This window comes from Nerophis lumbriciformis, linkage group LG32, assembly GCF_033978685.3.
Source record: "Nerophis lumbriciformis linkage group LG32, RoL_Nlum_v2.1, whole genome shotgun sequence".
Taxonomy (NCBI): domain Eukaryota; kingdom Metazoa; phylum Chordata; class Actinopteri; order Syngnathiformes; family Syngnathidae; genus Nerophis; species Nerophis lumbriciformis.
In genome coordinates, this window is record NC_084579.2 from 19,578,945 (window position 1) to 19,598,952 (window position 20,008).

Consider the following 20,008-nt stretch of genomic DNA (forward strand, 5'->3'; position numbering starts at 1 on the left):
GCAGACACTATCAAGAAATGATCTTGGATTGCGCTACAAACATGACGCTACTACCATAAATGTATTGGGGCGAATGAAGTAAGCAAAGAAAGAACGGCCGGAGATTTTTTTTGAAAGCGGCAGTAGTGAAACTATCACGTTGTTGGCTATTTATTGCTACCATGCAAATTTCCAATAGCCAACATTAGTTGTATTATTTTGATTTGGCCATCGAAAATCACTTACTCGTTTAGCAGGAACAGGGCTAAGGCATTCTTCTTCCTCTTTTTGTTTTCTGGCGACACGCAGGCGTTTGCATCGACTTCCGTCTTTTTAATGAATGGAGAAAGGGGGAGTGACGTATGGCAAGTCAGCACATTTGTAGTTTTTTGTGTGGCAGGGTTCCTGCCACCCTCCTCAATAACGCTAAGTTCCAGTAAAAGCGATACCAACCCCCTCAGGCCATGACAGAGGTGTTATTCAACTAGTTGTAAGATGATATACTGTATCATCCCAAAAGTTCTGAAAGTATTTTTTGATGGTTAAAAGTTACTTAGTGCTGCTTTAAAGGGCAACTGCCTTTTTTTGGATTTTGTCTACCATTCACTTACGTGAGACAAGAACACACTTTTTTTTAATGAATTCTAACTTGTAAATAAACGCCAGCAAAAGTTGGCTAACAATGGAGGTAATTAGATTTGCTCTATTCCAGACTATAAAGCGCTAAGTGGGTGCTCAAAAAAACCTCCAAAAACCTTTATCAAATGCTTGCAACAAGAAGAATACATTACCGGTATATAGAACATTAATAACACAAAGATCTACAGAGGCAGAAAACAAGCTAACTGGCATAATAAGAACACGTAGGAAACAATATTACTGTCAATTATTGGACCCAAACAAAAACATTATGAGAGCAACATGAGGTACCCTAAATAGTTTTATTAAATACAGTGCTAAGAAGGATTATACTAAATACTTCTCAGACGAAAATGAAAAAAATTACAATATGAACAAAGTAGGTAGTTGAAAGCTTCAATAAGTACTTTGTGAACATTGGACCAAATTTGAAGGAAAAGATTCCAGATCCCGAGTCAGTTGAGGACTTGAATGACGCTATAGACAGAAAGCCCAACTCGATGTTCCTCGAAGGTGTGACAAAAGAGGAAATAATCAATATTGTGAAAGAATATAAATCAAAACCTCAACTGATTGTACAGATTGATATGGAAACGATAAAAATGTTTTTGAAGAGATTTCAGAAGCTTTAACTTATATCAGCAACCTATCATTTCAAACAGGCAAATTCCTAGATAAAATTAAAATAGCAAAAGTCGACATTTCAACATCAATGGGAATAATCAAAATAACGGAAGAGATCACCAATGCAATAGATATCAAAAAATGTGCTGCTGCAGTGTTTATGGATTTAACAAAAGCATTTGACACAATCAATTATAAGATCTTAATAAACAAATTAAAACAGTATGAAATCAGAGGGCAGTTCTTAAACTGAGTAAGAAGCTACCTAACCAACAGGAAGCAATATGTAAAGCTTGGCGTACACATGTCTACAGAACTGAAAATATCTTGTGGTGTACCGCAGGGATCAATACTAGGACCAAAATTGTTAAATCTTTATGCAAGCGACATTTGTAATGTTTCAAAGGAATTAAAGTTAGTATTATTTGCAGATGATACAACTGTGTTTTGTTCAGGAGAGAACACACAGAAGCTAATACAAATGATAACACAAGAAATGAACAAATTAGAGGAAATGCAGCAGCTCAGTATGTCACTAGCTGCATAAGCTAGTTACCTCTTGTTATCAATGCGCCGCTAAAAGTAGTTAATCAGCGTTAACGCTTATAAAGTTAAAAGTTAAAGTACCAATGATTGTCACACACACACTAGGTGTGGCGAAATTATTCTCTGCATTTGACCCATCACCCTTGATCACCCCCTGGGAGGTGAGGGGAGCAGTGGGCAGCAGCGGAGGCCGCGCCCGGGAATCATTTTTGGTGATTTAACCCCCAATTCCAACCCTTGATACTGAGTGCCAAGCAGGGAGGTAATGGGTCCCATTTTTATAGTCTTTGGTATGACTCGGCCGGGGTTTGAACCCACAACCTACCGATCTCAGGGCGGACACTCTAACCACTAGGCCACTGAGTAGGTATATATATTATAATAACAATGTTGCTAATACTTTGTTAATATTCAGTTCACAAGATGGAGTGTTGTTGGCGGGTTTTGGATGTTTCTTTAGAAGGCTATATGGCCGCAATAGATGACTCCCATTACCTTCATTGTTGGCCTCCTAATACTTGCCATATATTACAAATTAGAATGCATGAAAAAATAAATACATATATGTTCTTGTCTCACAAAGGGATTGTGAATGATAGGCAAAATTCCAAAAAAAGGTTCTCCAGTTCTCCTTCAAACTGTGTCATATTAGTATATTTTTGCCTTCCATAATTTGTATACTATAGGTTTTCATTGTTGTGCAGACATACACATTTTTTTAATTTAATGTTCTACTCTTGGTGTAAAAATATGGTGTTTGTTGTACATTCTTGCTGGGTTGCAACCACGTGACAGAGAGGCACTTCTGGTTTTCGGCTGGGGGCCAGCATTCAATATGGCCGATGTTCATATAGCACTGGCTGCGCAAAAGTGGAAAAGAATATACAATCAGATATCATCATAAAATAGCTAAATATGATAGTGAATCCATACAAGAACAACATTTTACAAGATTTTATATTTTCCCAGTACAACCAAATTGGACTTTTTACCTTTTTACGCCCACACTTCCTTCTACACTTGTAAGTACATAATTTCATTTCGGTGAGATCTCATAGTTGTTGATCACCCAACGGAGACTTTGATATCCAATCAAATCAAATCAAAATGATAGTGCAATGTTAGCTATTGGAAATTTGCGTGGTAGCAATAAATAGCCACCAGTTTGGTTGTTTGCAGTTCTACTTTGACACAACCAGCCACGCAACAAATTCAAAAGCACTGTAGATAAAAAAATTAAAAAAACAAATCCATGACTGCAAACCACAAATATAAAGTTTGAGTAAAATATGGAGGTTCCTACATGTCCTGAGTCATACTGAATTATTTTGGTATTATCGTGTCAGTTTGTATGTACGTGACAGTAGTTTCTGCCGATATATGACGCCTTGCGCTGGTCCTCATGGGAAGTGTGGTCTTCCTTCAGGCAAAACATTGCCATTTTTGTCCACCGGCACCACCAAAATCAACCAAAACTGAAAGTTCTTAAGTTAGGCTTTACATGCTGTAATTATAGCAAGGGTGTTTATTTATTTAAACCACAACAAAACTGGAGCGTTAATTGAAAACATGCGCAAATAGAAAAGAGGCTGGTAATTCTGAATTTAGAAAAGTTATTTCTAAACTTTGGCATGGTATACTGTGAGTTATTTATTACATTAGATATCAGTAGATAGATAGAGAGGTAAGAACTTTATTAATGCCATGGGAAAGTTCTCTCGGGGAAATGCAAATTCCAGCCGCAGGTACAGTGAATTCGGAAAGTATTCACACCGCTTCAATTTTCAACATTTTGTTATGTTACAGCATTATTCCAAAATGGAATAACTTAATTTTTGTCCTCAAAATTCTACATACAATACCCCTAATGACAATGTGAAAAGTTTGTTTTTAAATGTTGAAAATGTATTAAAAATCACATGTATATAAGTGTTCACAGCCTTTGCTCAATACTTTGTTGATGTACCTTTGGCCAAGCTTTTGGCACACCTTTGGGCAGTTTTGCCGATTCCTCTTTGCCCATTCCTCTTTGCAGCACCTATCAAGCTCCATCAATTTGAATGGGAAGCGTTGGTTTTCATTCAGGATGTCTCTCTACATTGCTGCATTCATCTTAGTCTAGTCAGCGCGGTGACCAAGAACCCAGTGGTCACTCTGTCAGAGCTACAGCATTCCTTTGTGGAGAGAGATCTCTTCCTTGAGGAAAACCATCCCTGCGGCAATCAACTAATCAGGCCTGTACAGTATAGTGGCCAGACGGAAGCCATTTCTGAGTTAAAAGTTTGCGAAAACGCACCTGAAAGACTCTGAGACCATGAGATCCAAAATGTTCTGGTCTGCTGAGACAAAGATTGAACTCTTTGGCGTGAATGCCAGGCGTCATGTTTGGAGAAAACCAGGCACCGCTTATCACCAGGTAAAAAGCATCCCATTCCCTACAGTGAAGCATGTTGATGGCAGCATCATGCTGTGGGGATGGTTTTCAGCGGCAGGAACTGGGAGACTGGTCAGGATAGAGGGAAAGATGAATGCAGCAATGTACAGAGTCATTCTGGATATAAACCAACGCTTCTCATCCAACCTGATGGAGCTTGAGAGGCGCTGCAAAGAGGACTGGGCAAAGAGGAATAGGCGAAACTGCTCAAAGATAGGTGTGCCAAGCTTGTGGCATCGTATTAAAAAAACTTGAGGCAGTAATTTCTGCCGAAGGTGCATCAACAAAGTACTGATTGAGTAAATGCTGTGAATGCTTATGTACATGTGATTTTTTAGGTTTTTATTTTCATACATTTGCGAAAGTTAAAAAAAACAACACATTTTCATTATAGGGTAAGAATTTTGAGGACAAAAAGGAATGTATTCTATTTTGGAATAAGGCTGTAACATAACAAAATGGGGGAAAAGTAAGCGTTGTGAACCCTTTCTGGATGCAATGTAGCACCAAAAATACAGGAAAAGCACTCGAATACAAAGATTAATAAAAATTGAATAACACGTTATGTAAAGTGATAGATAAAATCGAGTAACAAGTTTTGTAAATAAGATTAGCAGCAGCAGTTTTATTAGCAGCAGTGTGTTGTGATTGTATTTGTCCTTATCAATCCTTGTGAGTCCTCCCGCCCACCTCCGACCTCCAAGTGAAGAGTTGTAGAGTTTGATGGCATGAGAACAAATGAGGAACATCATGTGGTTACATTTGCACAATTCAACCTTTACAAAAAGGAGTTGTTAATGCTAATGTTTTTTGACCTAGAATAATTAGAGACTCTGGTAATTTATTTTAACTTTTTTTCTATAATATAGTTTGCATTCTGTCTGACATTGTGAATACTTTACATTCCAGACCCTCAATCCCAAATGGAACGAGGAATTCTACTTCAGGGTAAGTGGCCTTTTTTTTATTGTTCATTCTTGTGTCATTTGTTAGGCATCCTCTGTTTACCCAAAATTCACCACCATGGCCGCCTGTCTTTTGCAGTTTTCGATTTATTGACAGTTTACTTTATTTAATTTTAGCACAGGAGTCATTATTCATTTATTAAAAAGTTTAGTTAAGTTCTCTTTCTGTCACTGTACTCTAAATTGTTTTGCGCAAGCTTCCCAGTGGCTCATATTTTCTTGCACGGTAAAGATTAACTTGACGAGTTGCAAAGATATATAACTTTTGTTTAACACTGTGCGCCGGCTGACATTATTAACACTTGTCTTGTTGTTTTTTTGTCTGCAATGCAGGTGTGTCCGCAGAATCACAGGCTTCTCTTCGAAGTGTTTGATGAAAACAGATTGGTAAGATTGAACTCTCAACTCATCATCACCTATTGTCATACCAGCCTGGTGAGAGCTTTCATTGTCAGTCTATATATTTAGTTCCACTAAGGCTGGGCGATATGGCCGAAAACTATATTACAATATTTGTTTTTTATATTTATCGGTTTTCATATTGAAACTTTTATGACTTATTTAAGCATGCCAATAAACACAGTCAAACAATTTCCAACTTACCAAGGGTGCTATTTTATGAGTGGAGAAAGTGTCTGGTAAGATGAGCGCGGCTAATGTAATAAAATAATTAAACTATATTTGAAGGTCGTTGCAGATTTAAGACACTTGATAGCAGCAGTAGTGTATAAGCTATTGAACATTATGCAGACTAGTTTGAGAAGCTACTCATTAAACGGACACATTGTGTCAGGATGTTGCCGCACATCTGCAATAACACCAACAAAATTAAAGACAGTTTCTGATATTGAGTTGATATATCAAGATATTACAGTTTCTCTTCTCACTCCATGCAGTGAATCCACAGAAAGACAGTAAGGCGGCGCAACCACACTAGTGTTGAGAGTAGCGTGGGTGTTTGGGCTCCTTTAAGAATGGCAGTGTGTACTGTAGGGTAAGTGAAGTCAGTGACTGAGTGGAAGAGTGAAGAGAGTGCAAGCTAAGCATGCACAGCAGTAGTGGCGACTGGCGAAAGTGTCTGGTTTTGCCCTGAGGAAATAAGAATAAAGAGACCAAATAGTCACGAGTCCGCGGCCTCGTCATTCCGAGCCGAAAACATCGGCCCGGGAGGGAACGTCTCCCTCGCGCTCCTCGACTATGGTCTGGGACTGTGAGCCAAACAGGAAGAAAGGTGTAATTATCCTTGGTAGTGGTATGTGATTGGCTGTTAGCGTGTCCCTCCCATTGCTCAGTGACATTTCCTGTTTCCTGTTCGCTGGGTTCCCAAAGCGCGAAAGACTTCATGAAACAAATCTTGCTTCATAATTTCTGGTTTCTTCCAACCAAAAAATATAAGTATATATCAAATATTTTATGGAACGTATTTTATATTTTAATACAATTTCTAAAAAATAATAACAAATAATAGTGAATTAAGTTGTATTTCATGTAGTGAGATGAATAAGATTATCAATAAGTCCAAAATGTTTTTAGTGATTCATCTTCTGTGTATTTTAAACACTTTAAGTTTGAACAGTTTTTTAAACAGAATCATATGAGTACATTGTTTGATTTCTTTACTTAATCCATTACATAATTTAATTCCACATTCAGATATACTAAAGGTTTTAAGTGATGGACGTGCATACAAATGTTTTAAGTTACATTTTTCTCTGAGGTTGTATTCCTCTAACCTGACTCTCGCCAGATCCTTGTAGTTTGCTGAGCTCCACACAAGGATCTGGGACTTCTCAATAGGAGATGTATTTCAGAAGGCGGGGCCTTGTAAAAAAATCATTTTATGTGATTGGATAAACCACTTGTCCGTTATCTTGAATGACGTGCTACTTCAACCACTCACATCGAAATCAACCCGTTACGATGATGAGAGCGACGCTGGGAAATCCAAAACAGAATAACCGACATATTGGATAACGACAGAGCGAAAAGTTAGAGAACTTTTACTGAAACAAAGCAGCAATGTGAGTAGACGATCGATGTCGCAAAACTGTTGCAATAGCAGAATCAATGTCAGCACACGACTCCTCACTGCGTGCCGCCATTGTTGTTTGAATCAAACAGTCGCTTCGGCGCAACGTCACATCTATGAACTCGTGCCCGGCGATCCTGATCGGTTCATTATTTTTGCTATCTTGAAGGAATTTGCAATGCCCTCGAGCCCAGATCCTTGTGTGGAGCTCAGCGAACTACAAGGATCTGGCGAGAGTCAGGTTGTAGTTTGCTTTGTGCATAATTTTGGCTGTTTGCAAATTACCTGTATCGTTGAATTTCAGTATTTTTCATTGAATAATTAAAGGGTTTGAATGTTCTTTATATCCAATAATATGCATTATTCTGACCTTTTTTTTGTAACACAGTTAGTGACTGAAGCGTGCATTTGTAGATATTTTCCTATATTTCTACACAATAACTCCGATATAGTAACACTAGCCAGCATTAGAGAATATGGATTGATTTTTTTCTTCTTTTTTTTTTTTTTTTGCTTTATTCAGTATTTAATTATTTCTTGCCTTCTTTGTTGTATATTTTTCATATGAGATTTCCAGTTCATTTTATCATCAATTATTACACCCAAAAATTTGATTTCACTCTGCCTATTTGTATTTGTGTTTGACTTTCTCTTCTTCTTCTGTTACCGAATAGCATTATTTTAGTTTTACTGCGATTCAAAGATAGTCTGTTTTTTAATTTATTAATTTCTTGTTACCGTATTTTTCGGAGTATAAGTCACACCGGAGTATAAGTCGAACCTGCCGAAAATGCATAATAAAGAAGTAAAAAAACATATATAAGTCGCACTGGAGCCCGGCCAAACCATGAAAAAAAACTGCGACTTATAGTCCGAAAAATACGGTACTATTTGTATTAGCTTCTGTGTGTTCTCCCCAGAAACAAAACGCAGTTGAATCGTCTGCAAATAATATTAACTTTAAGTGTTTTGTAACTTCACACATGTTGTTTACATAGAGACTGAACAATTTTGGTTCCTGTATTGATCCTTGGAGTACGCCACAGAATATATTAAGTGTTGTAGAGGTGTGTTCACCTAGCTTCACGTATTGCTTCGTGTTGTTTAAGTTGTTTCTTATCCAGATCAAGACCAACCTAAATCCATTTGCCATGTAATTATTCCTTTTCCTCCCATGTTTTTGTAATTATCTGTATAAAACGGTTTTTTTTCCATTGCACATGTCCATGATGGTTTTTCCAGTAGTGCTATGACACTTTTATGATTTAATATCACCCAAATGTAATGTGATGAAAACTGATCATTGTAAAACTGCTGCTCATGTAGTCCTCTGGAACCAGTTTACTATATTTAGTTTGTTTTACCACAGGAGTCATTATTCATCCACTTGAAGTGAAGGCCTTGCCAAATTTAATAACACTGGTTTTCAGAATTTCTATCTTGTTTTGCCAGTAATAACAAAAATCATCCGTCTGTGCCATTTTATAAGAACAATATCAAGGAAAACACAAGTTTCATTGACTTGTGAAGTTAAGCCTACTGTCGTTGCCATAACAACAAGATGCAATCTCATTAGTTGGAGCAGATAATAACCTCACACTTGATGATTAATACACTAACTCACGCCTCTCTAATTTGTATGAACCAGGGGTGTTAAACTCATTTAAGCTCAGGAGCCGCAAGGAGGAACATCTATTCCCACGCGGGCCGGACTGATAAAATCATGGCATAATAATAAAAAATAAAAAAACTTTGAAATTGCTTACTTTGTCTTACTTTGGCCAAAAATAGAACAAGCACATTCTGAAAATATACATATTACAAATAATCCTCTTGGCAAAACACTTAAAGTTAGTTGAAAATTCTGAGGAAAAAAATGGTGCAGTTAAAAACACCATGAAAAACACGATGAACTTAGACTTTGTCTCAGTGTATTTACAAAGCCATTAAGCACGTACTGTTTAGCATTCTCATTTTGCCAGTCTACCATGAAAGATATGTTTGGAAAAGCAACCAAGTGTTTCCTCAAACCGCTGCATTGGTGAAATCTGCAACTGCCACAACACATTCGTTTATCATCATTCAAATATTACAATTATAATACAATCAAAACAATTGTCAAAATGACACCATAGTAGCCAAATTAAAAGTAACATACCTACAAACTTAACCAATGTGAACATGCTACATTCAAGCATGAAATAAAATAGAACAAAGAACAAATTTAGAAGCACACATTTTTACAATGGAGTTCATAGTGCACAACGTGCAGTCAACCAATTGCGAACGCTACATGAAACTAACTACTTCAAAGACGATGTTCATGTTGTCTTAAGTCTTTGCATCTTACCGTTTTGTTATTTTATCCTTTGAGTGGCTAATTTACAATTAAAGAAGGTATTGTGTGTTGCTACAGCATTAGTCTGCCGACAGAGTCTAATTGGAGTAGCGGCAGCCAATCCAGCGAGCGCTTAAAGTCCGCTGACACGTCATCTTTAAACAGTGTGATGTGTGACGTGGGTTACATTTGAATTGCTATTGTGACATCCAGTGCACACATTTAGAACAGCAGTTTACATAAACAAAATTGCAGCTCATTTTTATACTTAACAAACTCATCTTGCAGGCCGCGGGCCGGATTAAACCTGTTCGCAGGCCTGATACGACCCCTGGGCCGTACGTTTGACACCCCTGGTCTTAGGCATTTTGGCTACGTGTACACTGCAGGCCAAAGTGGCCCAAATCAGAATTTTTGTTTTTTAATCTGATTTTTTCCAGCTGGCTACGCTGCAAGTAAAATGTGATCTTTATCCGATTCCAGTGTAAATACGCATAGGCCCCAATGTGGTCTCAACTTAACTTGCATTCGCAGTTCGATAAAGTGAAATCAAATGAAGTTGAATGGATTCCGGGAATGAACAAGGATGTCGCTACTACTACAACACAAACAAATATAAGTCGCCACCATAGATATGGTCGACACACCTTTAAAATAAGTGGGGGTTTTTTGACGTGAAAATAAATTAAAGTAATATAATGTATGAATGGATGTATATATAGTGTAATATATTTTGGAGGGTTCTAATCTTTTTATGACTGTTAAGTAGAGGAGGCATGGACATCAGCGTGAATCTACGTTCGCTTTATTTGTTCAACTGACATGTAAGCAAATACGCCACAGTGTCAAGTCCGGTCCTTCAACAATCGCTATTTCTTTGAAAAATAAATATATATTCATAGAGTACATATAGCCTACTATTTGCGCACTAGTGACTAGTGATGCACCGAAAAGTCAGCCTTCGAAAATAGACTTTGCTCACCAAAACAGGATGTTGTAATAAAGTATTTACTTCCGCTGGCAAGCTGTGACGAATCTCGTCCAAAGCTGACGAAAAAGTCACATACGGGTCGCATTCAGGTTGCATTGCGTTTAGACTGAAGTCACATTTGAAAAGATCAGATTCTAATCAGATTCGGACTACCCCCTGATGTGGCCTGAATCTGATGCGAAAAGATCAGATTTGAAGCACTTTGGAGCGTTTATACTGGCAAAAAAAATCTGATCTGTGTCACTTGAGGGTAAAAAAAATGATTTGGTGTGCAGTGTAAACAGGGCCAATGACCCGACACATTGGAGAGCAAAGTGGTTTTGCTGTACTAGTGCTCATACTGGGAAGCAGGTGTAGGATTTATTTCTCATGGTTTCTCAGTAACTTTAGAACCTGGAAGATCACTATGACGTTTGGTCAAACCATTAGTGGATGCATCCCAGGATACAATTTATGTTCCTGGCTGTAGTGTCATTTCAGGGAGATGGTAAACACTAACTCCTCTTGTGGTTTTGTTAATGCAGTTACTGCCATACAAATCACACACCTGTATTCCATCCATACATGCAATGTGTGCACATTGGACACCAATAGCGTAGAAGAAGAGTTGCTGGCATGCAGCCTTCCAAGGAAAGGGCAGCTCACATTTTCCCCCCCACAAGTGAGAGTTGCATTACAGTGGAAGCAGTATGACACATGAAAGCAGAGCTTAAGGAAGCCTGAAGCCTGAAGCCTGTTCCTCTCCTTATTTGTCTGAGGAGGGGCTTTTATATTTTATTTGTCTGGAAACTTAGGCTGTCCCATTGATACCATCAACATGTTTTCATTGACATGCCCGAGTACACCCACCACGATATGAACACAGGAATATATGTCGTGTGGTGAGATTTTATTTTTAAATTAGAAAATTTGAGTACTTACAAATTTGTGTCTTAAAGAAGCCAAAAGTATGTTAAAAAAAAAAAAAAAGACATTGTTGTACATTGTTTGAATCCGGCTGGTTATGTCTTTGCTTGCACACAAATTTGCATTGACAGTACTTTTAACACTATGTGCATTGTCTCCACCATGACTCCTCTTCTGTTTCTCTGACACAGTATTTCCTTTCTCAAAATGCCCTCTAGCCCACTATTCGGAATTCAAGTGTCTTGGTTGTCTGCTTTCCTTTTTGTGACACAGTAGGTGACGCACTGCAGGCCAAAACTCTTGCCAAAACAGTCACGCTGATTTTTACTACAATGTGGCTCTCAAATGCCAAGCAATCTACAGAGAGCTTGGTCGATTATGTGCTTGGTTTGTAAAAGCTCTCTTAGTCATTTTGGCCCAAAGTGCAAAGGACAATAAAAGTGCAATTTCTTTTGCTGATTCAGTGGTGTATCATGTTTATCTGTCACAACTCACAAGTACACTGCAAGTGCTTAAGCATCTGTGGCTACAGAAGTGCTTGAGCATCTGCGGCTGATTTCAGCATTGTAGACAGCAAAAGCATCATTTATGCTTATGTCCTCGAATATCTCCACAGCCAGAGTAATTTCTTTGGTGGGTCATCCAGTAAAAGAAAGAAAGCACTATGTGGCCACGTTAGGCTTAACCCTTCATACCATTTGGCACTTGGGGGTAGCATTGCATCGTACCAGCACATGTTGACAAGGAGGCTGTATTTGTAGTCACGTGACGTGACAGGCAACCCCACTGTCACCCTGGAAACCAGAAACGCTGGCCGCCCTTATCCAATCATGTCAGGAATGCTGGGCTGTCACTGGGCTCGGGCTATTTCTGCTGTCTGTCGCTAGTGCATGGTAGCACTGAGAGCTTACAGAGACCTGTTTTTAATTTGTTTTTATCTTTTTAGCCGTCATTCCTCAAAATTGTTAGTTTACCAACAGTTGACCTAGTTTTTGTAGTGGGACTTTCTTTTTTCCCCCAATACTTGTGGAAAGAAAGTTGTGGAAGGGATTTGAGGTGGGTGGGACCTATTGGAGGAGGGGGGGTTTACTGAGAGAGGAGGAAAACTGGGGATCAGTCATCAGGACAGGCTAAAGAGCGAAGTACGCGACTCTTGGAGGCAGGAGTCAGACGGACGAACTGTCCTCTGGAGGGAACATAGTCTTGTGGTACGGAAGTGAAAATGGCACGTTTGCGTTTGTACTTTGGCTCCAACCGCAGCAACACCGCCCCGGAGATACTGGAAGGAGACACAGAGGAGCAGCAGGGAGACAATGATGTAGCCACAGCACTTCATCAACCACCTTTTGCATTAAGTCCTTCTCAGGAGCCTGCGGAACAGACTGTTTCTCCAAGGACTTTTGGCTCACGCCCAGAGACATCGCTTAAACGCAGCTCTTCTATGTTCATACCTCATCTTGCAACCTACGCAGAGCAGCGGCCCACAAAAAGCTCCTCCATGCACATCTCACTACAGCGCTCCGGGGCAAGTAACGAAGATTGTAGTGACCCACCACCCTGCTATTCTCCTGCGGGACCTGTGCCTACTTACACCGAAGTATCGAATAAAGCAAATGTTCCACGCCAACCACCTCCGCCATACTATAGTCCAGATTCTCTCAACAATTCGCAAACATTTGTGACTGAACCAAACTTGCCAAAGCGCAGGGTCTTCAGCATCGGTTCTAATGGACATACCGTGTACCACAGAAGCCAGCCTGGTGTAAGTGTTGGCGGAATTCGTATTCGGAGGAACTCAACCGATGGTTCTGACATACAACATCTCCGGATTTCTCCGCACGGCTGTTCTGGATGGACTGTACAGCAGCAGTCCCCCAGTTGTAATAGTGGAACACAGCGACTTGTGTTTCAGCTTCAGCAGAACCAAGAGCTGAACCAGAGCAGGCAGCAGTCAGACACGTTCCAAGATGAGCGCACCAATGTTGGATTTGCTCGATCAGGCAGTGGCCATATGTCCCGCTACCCTAGAATTCGGCTGGAGGGAGGCTCATCTCCGGTTTTGGTAGAAAATTATTCAGAGGACGAACCAGTCAGCCAGACAGCTAGTCAAGACAGCAAAGCAGTAGAGGAGAATATCAGAACGGAGGCTAGGTCGAATGGTTGTACTTTTAAAATTAGTGGCGATACTCCGCAAAGGCAACCCCATTTTAAGATTTACTTTACTCCGGGTGGAGGTGGAGATCCAGACCTGGTCTTTGGCAGTAAATCCACAACAAATAATCCAGAGGTAATGATTTTTTGGAAAAATGTATTTCATTAATTTAGGATTTTGTGCGAGCATAGAGAACATTTGTCTGTAAAGATAAACACATTCAGAAGCACAGTTAATTTTGGTATGAATTGCACAACTCATGAGGGATGTATTTATTTTCCATTTACTGACATTTGCAAAACAGCTGGTGTTTCACTTCAATATTCCCACGGATGCAGAGCATTCTGCAAGATTGGTGATGACATTCTAGTGGGCTAAAACATTTGTTACACTAGACAACCACAAGGATCTGAAATTTCACACAGAGGTGAATTCAACAACAATCATTGGTGGTCAATTTTCTGTACACACTGGTTGTTGTCAGTTTCACAGATAACATTAACATTTGCTGGTACGCTCGACAGTGGCTGGTGATCTTTGAAACTGTTTCTATCTTTAGACTTCCTCAAGTGTGTCTGCCTGATTTTGAAAGCAAGCTGGCTGTATGTATTTTCTGGTTCTATGCTAGAATGCTCCTGGATTATATTTTATATTATCTGTTTTCATGGGGATCCCTGACCAAGGAAAATCAAGATTTTAAGATATGTGTAAGTCCTCATTGTACTTTGAATTTTCTTTTTTATATATACAGTAGTTGTGTAGGTGGATGTATTTGTTTCCAGTTTTTAAACTATAATCCATCTGTATCCCAACTCAGGTCATGCCCCTACACCAGGGAATTCCATTTGTCACGCAGCAACCCCTGAATAGGCTGTAATGACATGTCTTCCCCAAATCCCGCAGTGGGCTTTTTTAAACTCTGCGGAAACCCTGCTTATGCCTACTACAAGACCCACTATGCCCTGCCTGGACATTTGCCAATTATTTCTAATATCGTTATATTTACCTGAGGAGGGCCCTGTGGTTTCCGGATTAATTTAGGGTCCAGTAATAGTGTGTCATTGATGGGGAAAAATAGCTTTGAAATCTGAAGAATACTTTTGAGCTAGCCAACTAAAGGCCCAGACAAATCGTCGATAAACTAATTGCAGTAAAATAGGTGTCATAAGACTTGAAAATACAGGACAAGTAATTCTTCTATTGCAATGTATACATCTGGAATTTGAACTTCGAGATGTGTTCAAGGTTAATAATCAGAGAGAAACGTACACGTTCTTACAAAGGACACAAAATAAACTCAATTATGTTGTTAGGTAGAGATATTCTTTTTAGTGTTCCAGTCGATAACAAGCCATATGCCGCTGCCCCTTTCATCCCTCAAGCTTTTGGTCATTCATGACACCCTCCCAACCCTGAGTGTAACCTGGCCCTTGGAGGCAGCTGCATGGCTCAACTGTGACCCTTTGATGACTCTGCAATTATAGCCTAGTGCATTCGCATACCCTCAGCTTAAAATGCTCCCTGTGTAAAGGCACACACAAAACAGCCGCGACTCCCTCAGGTCCTGTTTGTGCGAGATCGTTTATTGCCGTGACCAAATTGTCTGGTTTATTATGTTTTGAAATTACATTTCCAGGTTGAGGTTGAATCATTAAGGTTTACCAATCTGTACTAAGTGCATTAGTCAATTGCTTGTATTCTAGGCCACCAAGTGCTTCGTTGATTCCGATGACAAAATCAACATATGACGGGACGATGCAACATAACACTCTAATGACTGTGTTCCATCTTACTTTTGTTCCTCGCTCCTGGTTAGGATGGAGTTTATTATTCATCATTTTGGGAGTCACTAAATAGATATTCCGCTTGGTTTAGGAAACCCACTCAGATACAATGATGTTCTTTTTTCCCCAGCTGAAATTTTTTTTAATGGTGGTTCTGGGAGTGTAAGGTATTCACACATCTCTGTTGAGATAACTGCACTTTAATAGTGAGTCAACAATGGATTTTAGCGCTGAAGTGTTATGCTATGTTTGCATGTTAGTCTTTTTAAATATTGAGGCAGCATCCTGAAGGTGTTTGACGTGAGATGCCAGAAAACAGGCATATTCTCGCTGATTACTCCTACTAACCTGATTGGAACGTTCACTTAGTGCGTGTCTGCTAAATTAGTCTGATTTCTCAAATAGTTAGGCTCCAAATAAGCATTCTACAACCCATGGAAACACCTTAATCCAATTGTGCTTGGTTTTTGAAAAGTTGGACTAACACGCTTGGATTATGCGATTGGAAAACCAAATCTCTCAAGGGGCTGGGTGTGTGCTCTGGAAGGAACCCTTTGTATCGTGCATGTGACAGTCTCAATGTGCAGGATATAACCCGAAAGCAGATACTATTCAATAAAAAAGTAGGCAACAATTGTAGACTGTTTATTTCATAGATATATTTATTTGCTTCAAAAATAAAAAGAACAGAACATTTTGAAGTGCATTGATGGTTGAAAAATAGGAACGTGAGATTTATTGAAGAAGGTAGCAAAGGAAATGTTGAATGCCGATTTAATTCGGACTACCAAACGAAAGACAAATGAGATAAAATAGAATGAAGCAGGTGTATACAAGGCGAATAATAAAGCGTACACAAGCCTCTTCATGCTGCATTTGTGCACTCCAAACTGATTAACAATAACTCTGTATAGTCCAGAAAAATAGCAACCTTAACGAGAACAGTATCGGTCAAGGCAAGAACGTTCTTTTCCTTCGGATTTAAAACTCTTTCCCTTAATCCACAGAGCCTTACGAATGAACTCAGAGACATTCAAAAGTTTTGTTTCCATGATTCTCCAACAGAAAATGTCTTTGAAAAAACTCTCGCCAGTCTTTCTTTGCTTCGGAGCTGTATCCGCTTCAATACATTCTTGGTAGCGTCATGTTCGTAGCGCAATCCAAGATAATTTCTGTATCCTGTCTGTTATTTAACATCAGCATAGCCATTAGACACAGAATATGTAATCTGTGTCAATATTACAGCGGACATTACGTACCACAGAGCTAGGCTGGTAATTTGTGAGGAGCCACAGAGGCTAGTGTGACATCAGAGGTAAACCGGAAAAGCAATATATTTATTCACGCTAAAAGGAAGTAAGCGTCCCCCAATGTACGGGAGGCACACGGTCAATGACCAATAGTCACATTAGAGAGTGTGCAGGGACACTTGGACTGAAAATACAAAAAAACAAACTTGAGAAATTTGGCTAATTTAGTGCATATACAGTTTAGTTTCAGACAATTTTAATAATACAATTCCCACTTAAACACGGAAGTCTCTCTCGACCCAACTCGATAACTGGCCCAAAGGGTAACACCAAGAACAAAGGAGTACTAAAAACAGGATTTTTTGATGTGAAATATTTTTGGCACCCTTTACAATATAGTAATGCTGAGAAGTGCACGTTTTACTCAACTGAAACAAACCAAAATAGTAGTGGTAAATAATATGAATGGAGCTTTTGAATTGATTTTTTTCCTTTTAAAATCACTATAGGAAAATAGTGTTGTCATACTACCTTATTGACATACATTCATATTTTTTCATAGGGGCTGCACAGTGGCCTGGTAGTTGGCATGTAGGCCGCACAGTCAGGTTATCTGGTTTCGGATCTCTGTTTGGGCATCATTATGTGCAGTTTTTTCTGGGTACTGCGGCTTCCTCCCACATTCCCAAAATATGCATGTCAATTAGAGACTCTAAATTGTTTGTAGTTGTGAATGGCTCTTTGTTTATGTGTCCTGCGATTGTCTGGTGTCTCCCCTGAAGTGAAAAAGGATGGATGGATAGATTTTGGCCTACAAAAAAGTCTGAAGACGATTCATTTCATGTTTAGCATGTAGAGATTTATACACGCAAACCATCAAGTGGTGGCCAAGCTTTTCTTTCTGTCACTCACACATCAGTGGCCTGGGGAGATGCAGCTGCTCCAACACAGCGACCCGCTGGGAAAAAAAGTGTCTTAAAGGTTGGACAAGTTAGCAAACAGTGAAGTAGTCATGTGATCAATCAAGCAAAGTGTTGAATAGAGAAATACGGCATCCTTTATAATGTCAGTTATTTCTTTGAGAAAATCTGAATATTTGTATTCAGGGCTGTATAATATTTAGGTCCATACTATACTTTCATATCAGACCCATCTGTAGCCTCCACACTCAGTGGAAATTATTACTAATTACCAATCTAAGACAAACTGAACTGAACTGTACCGTTTGATAGAATTGGGGCAAAATGTACAAGCTGAGTTCCAACAGTATTTTAAGAGTCAATTTTCAAAACTCGCAATGTGGTTTGCGGCTCAGACGAAGAAACAGCCAAACGCTACAAACCAATGTTAACGAAGGCTGCCTTCTAAATAAGTCATGTCCCACACACAGGCCTCTCCCAAGAATGGGCTTTTCCACATCGGACAGGTAATCTTTGCCCCTTCGCTCTGAAGGAGGGGCGACTGTTGTGCAGAGCAATCATCCGCTTTCATTTCCTCTTGTTTCCCCTTTTTCCAGTCTGCGTTAATTATGGCAAAGGGATGGACAAATCTACAGGTTTCCTTTTTATTTGAATCACACGCCTTTCCTGCTTCTTTCCTGTTGTCACATCAACAACCCTCTTCCTCTGTTGGGCTAATGTGGCTTTCTTGTTTATGTTGGATGCTCTTCTTTTTGGGATTTATGGGTCTGATAGCCTGTTTAAAAGCAAAACCTACACCTGACTGGACACTTGTACAAAGGTATTATTATTTGATAGGCACAATATAAGATCCTGATAAATAATACATTTTTAAGCATTGTTATGTAGTAGGCCACGGGTGCTCAAAAAATATTTCTGGGTTTGACATAATGAAAAATCAATTATTTTGGTCTTTGACACAAACTTTTGCTGTGTTTCGCTTGACATACAGTCGTGGTCAAACGTTTACATACACTTGTAAAGAACATAATGTCATGGCAGTCTTGAGTTTCCAATAATTTCTACAACTGTTATTTTTTTGTGATAGAGTGATTGGGGCACATACTTGTTGGTCACAAAAAAAATTCATGAAGTTTGGTTCTTTTATGAATTTATTATGTGTCTACTGAAAATGTGACCAAATCTGCTGGGTCAAAAGTATACATACAGCAATGTTAATATTTGGTTATATGTCCCTTGACAAGTTTCACTGCAATAAGGCGCTTTTGGTAGCCTTCTACAAGCTTCTGGCAAGCTTCTGGTTGAATTTTTTTTTTGACCACTCCTCTGATATCACATGGACAAAGATAAGACCTTCTGAAGGAAAGTTCTGTGATCAGATGAAACAAAAATTGAGCTGTTTGGCCACAATACCCAGCAATATGTTTGGAGGTGAAAAGGTGAGGTCTTTAATCCCAGGAACACCATTGCTACAATCAATGGTGGTGGTATTATTATGCTTCAGGACAACCTAAAATCATCAGCCCAGAGGTTGGGTTTTGGGCGCAGTTGTGTTCCAACAAGACAATGACCCCAAACACATGTCAAAAGTGGTAAAGGAATGGCTAAATCAGGCTAGAATTAAGGTTTTAGAATGGCCTTCCCAAAGTCCTGGCTTAAACGTGTGGGCAATGCTGAAGAAACAAGTCCATGTCAGAAAACCAACAAATTTAGCTGAACGGCACCAATTTTGTCAAGAGGAGTGGTCAAAATTTCAACCAGAAGTTTGCCAGAAGCTTGTGGATGGCTACCAAAATCGCCTTGTTGCAGTGAAACTTGCCAAGGGACATGTAACCAAATATTAACATTGCTGTATGTATACTTTTGACCCAGCAGATTTGGTCACATTTTCAGTAAACCCATAATAAATTCATAAAAGAACCAAACTTCATGAATTATTTTTGTGACCAACAAGTATGTGCTCCAATCACTCTATCACAAAAAAATAAGAGTTGTAGAAATTATTGGTAACTGAAGACAGCCATGACATTATGTTTTTTACAAGTGTATGTAAACTTTTGACCATGACTGTATATACCTTGACTGATCATTTGTGGTTTTCCCCTCTCTTACCCCTGTTGTAAGTGTAAGTCCCCAAATGACAGCTGAAATAAAGCTGCAGATACTAACCTTTTTATTGTTCTTTCCTAGACCAGAGATGATTTCTTGGGACAAGTGGATGTTCCTCTTAGTCATTTACCGGTGAGTTTTTCTTTCTTCTTTTTTTTCCCTCTATGTGCAATTCTGCTTAACCTTTGGCATGCTGTAAGCATTGCTGGTGTGAGAAAGTACACACAAGCAGCTTCTTGTTGCTCCCACTTTAGTAACACGGTGACAAGTTTAGAACGTAAACAGAGGCAACGCTCATCATCAAGACACCATGAAAAAAAACGACACCTTAGATGAATTTTA

General features: G+C 39.2%; 1 protein-coding gene across 15 annotated transcripts in view; it reads left to right on the forward strand.

Moving 5' to 3' along the window:
• The window catches only part of nedd4l (NEDD4 like E3 ubiquitin protein ligase), a 100,261-nt gene that overhangs the window by 32,289 nt on the left and 47,964 nt on the right, over positions 1–20,008 (forward strand). For 6 of the 15 annotated variants that reach the window (XM_061927161.2, XM_061927163.2, XM_061927162.2 and 3 more), the window contains exons 4-8: positions 5,132–5,170; positions 5,521–5,574; positions 18,028–18,063; positions 18,154–18,192; positions 19,748–19,798. In XM_061927161.2, the coding sequence (XP_061783145.1) occupies positions 5,132–5,170; positions 5,521–5,574; positions 18,028–18,063; positions 18,154–18,192; positions 19,748–19,798 (219 nt within the window). Of the gene's footprint in view, positions 1–5,131; positions 5,171–5,520; positions 5,575–12,606; positions 13,739–13,842; positions 14,311–18,027; positions 18,064–18,153; positions 18,193–19,747; positions 19,799–20,008 lie in introns of those variants that run through there. The other 9 variants (XM_061927165.2, XM_061927170.2, XM_061927171.2 and 6 more) reach the window with 5 other exon arrangements.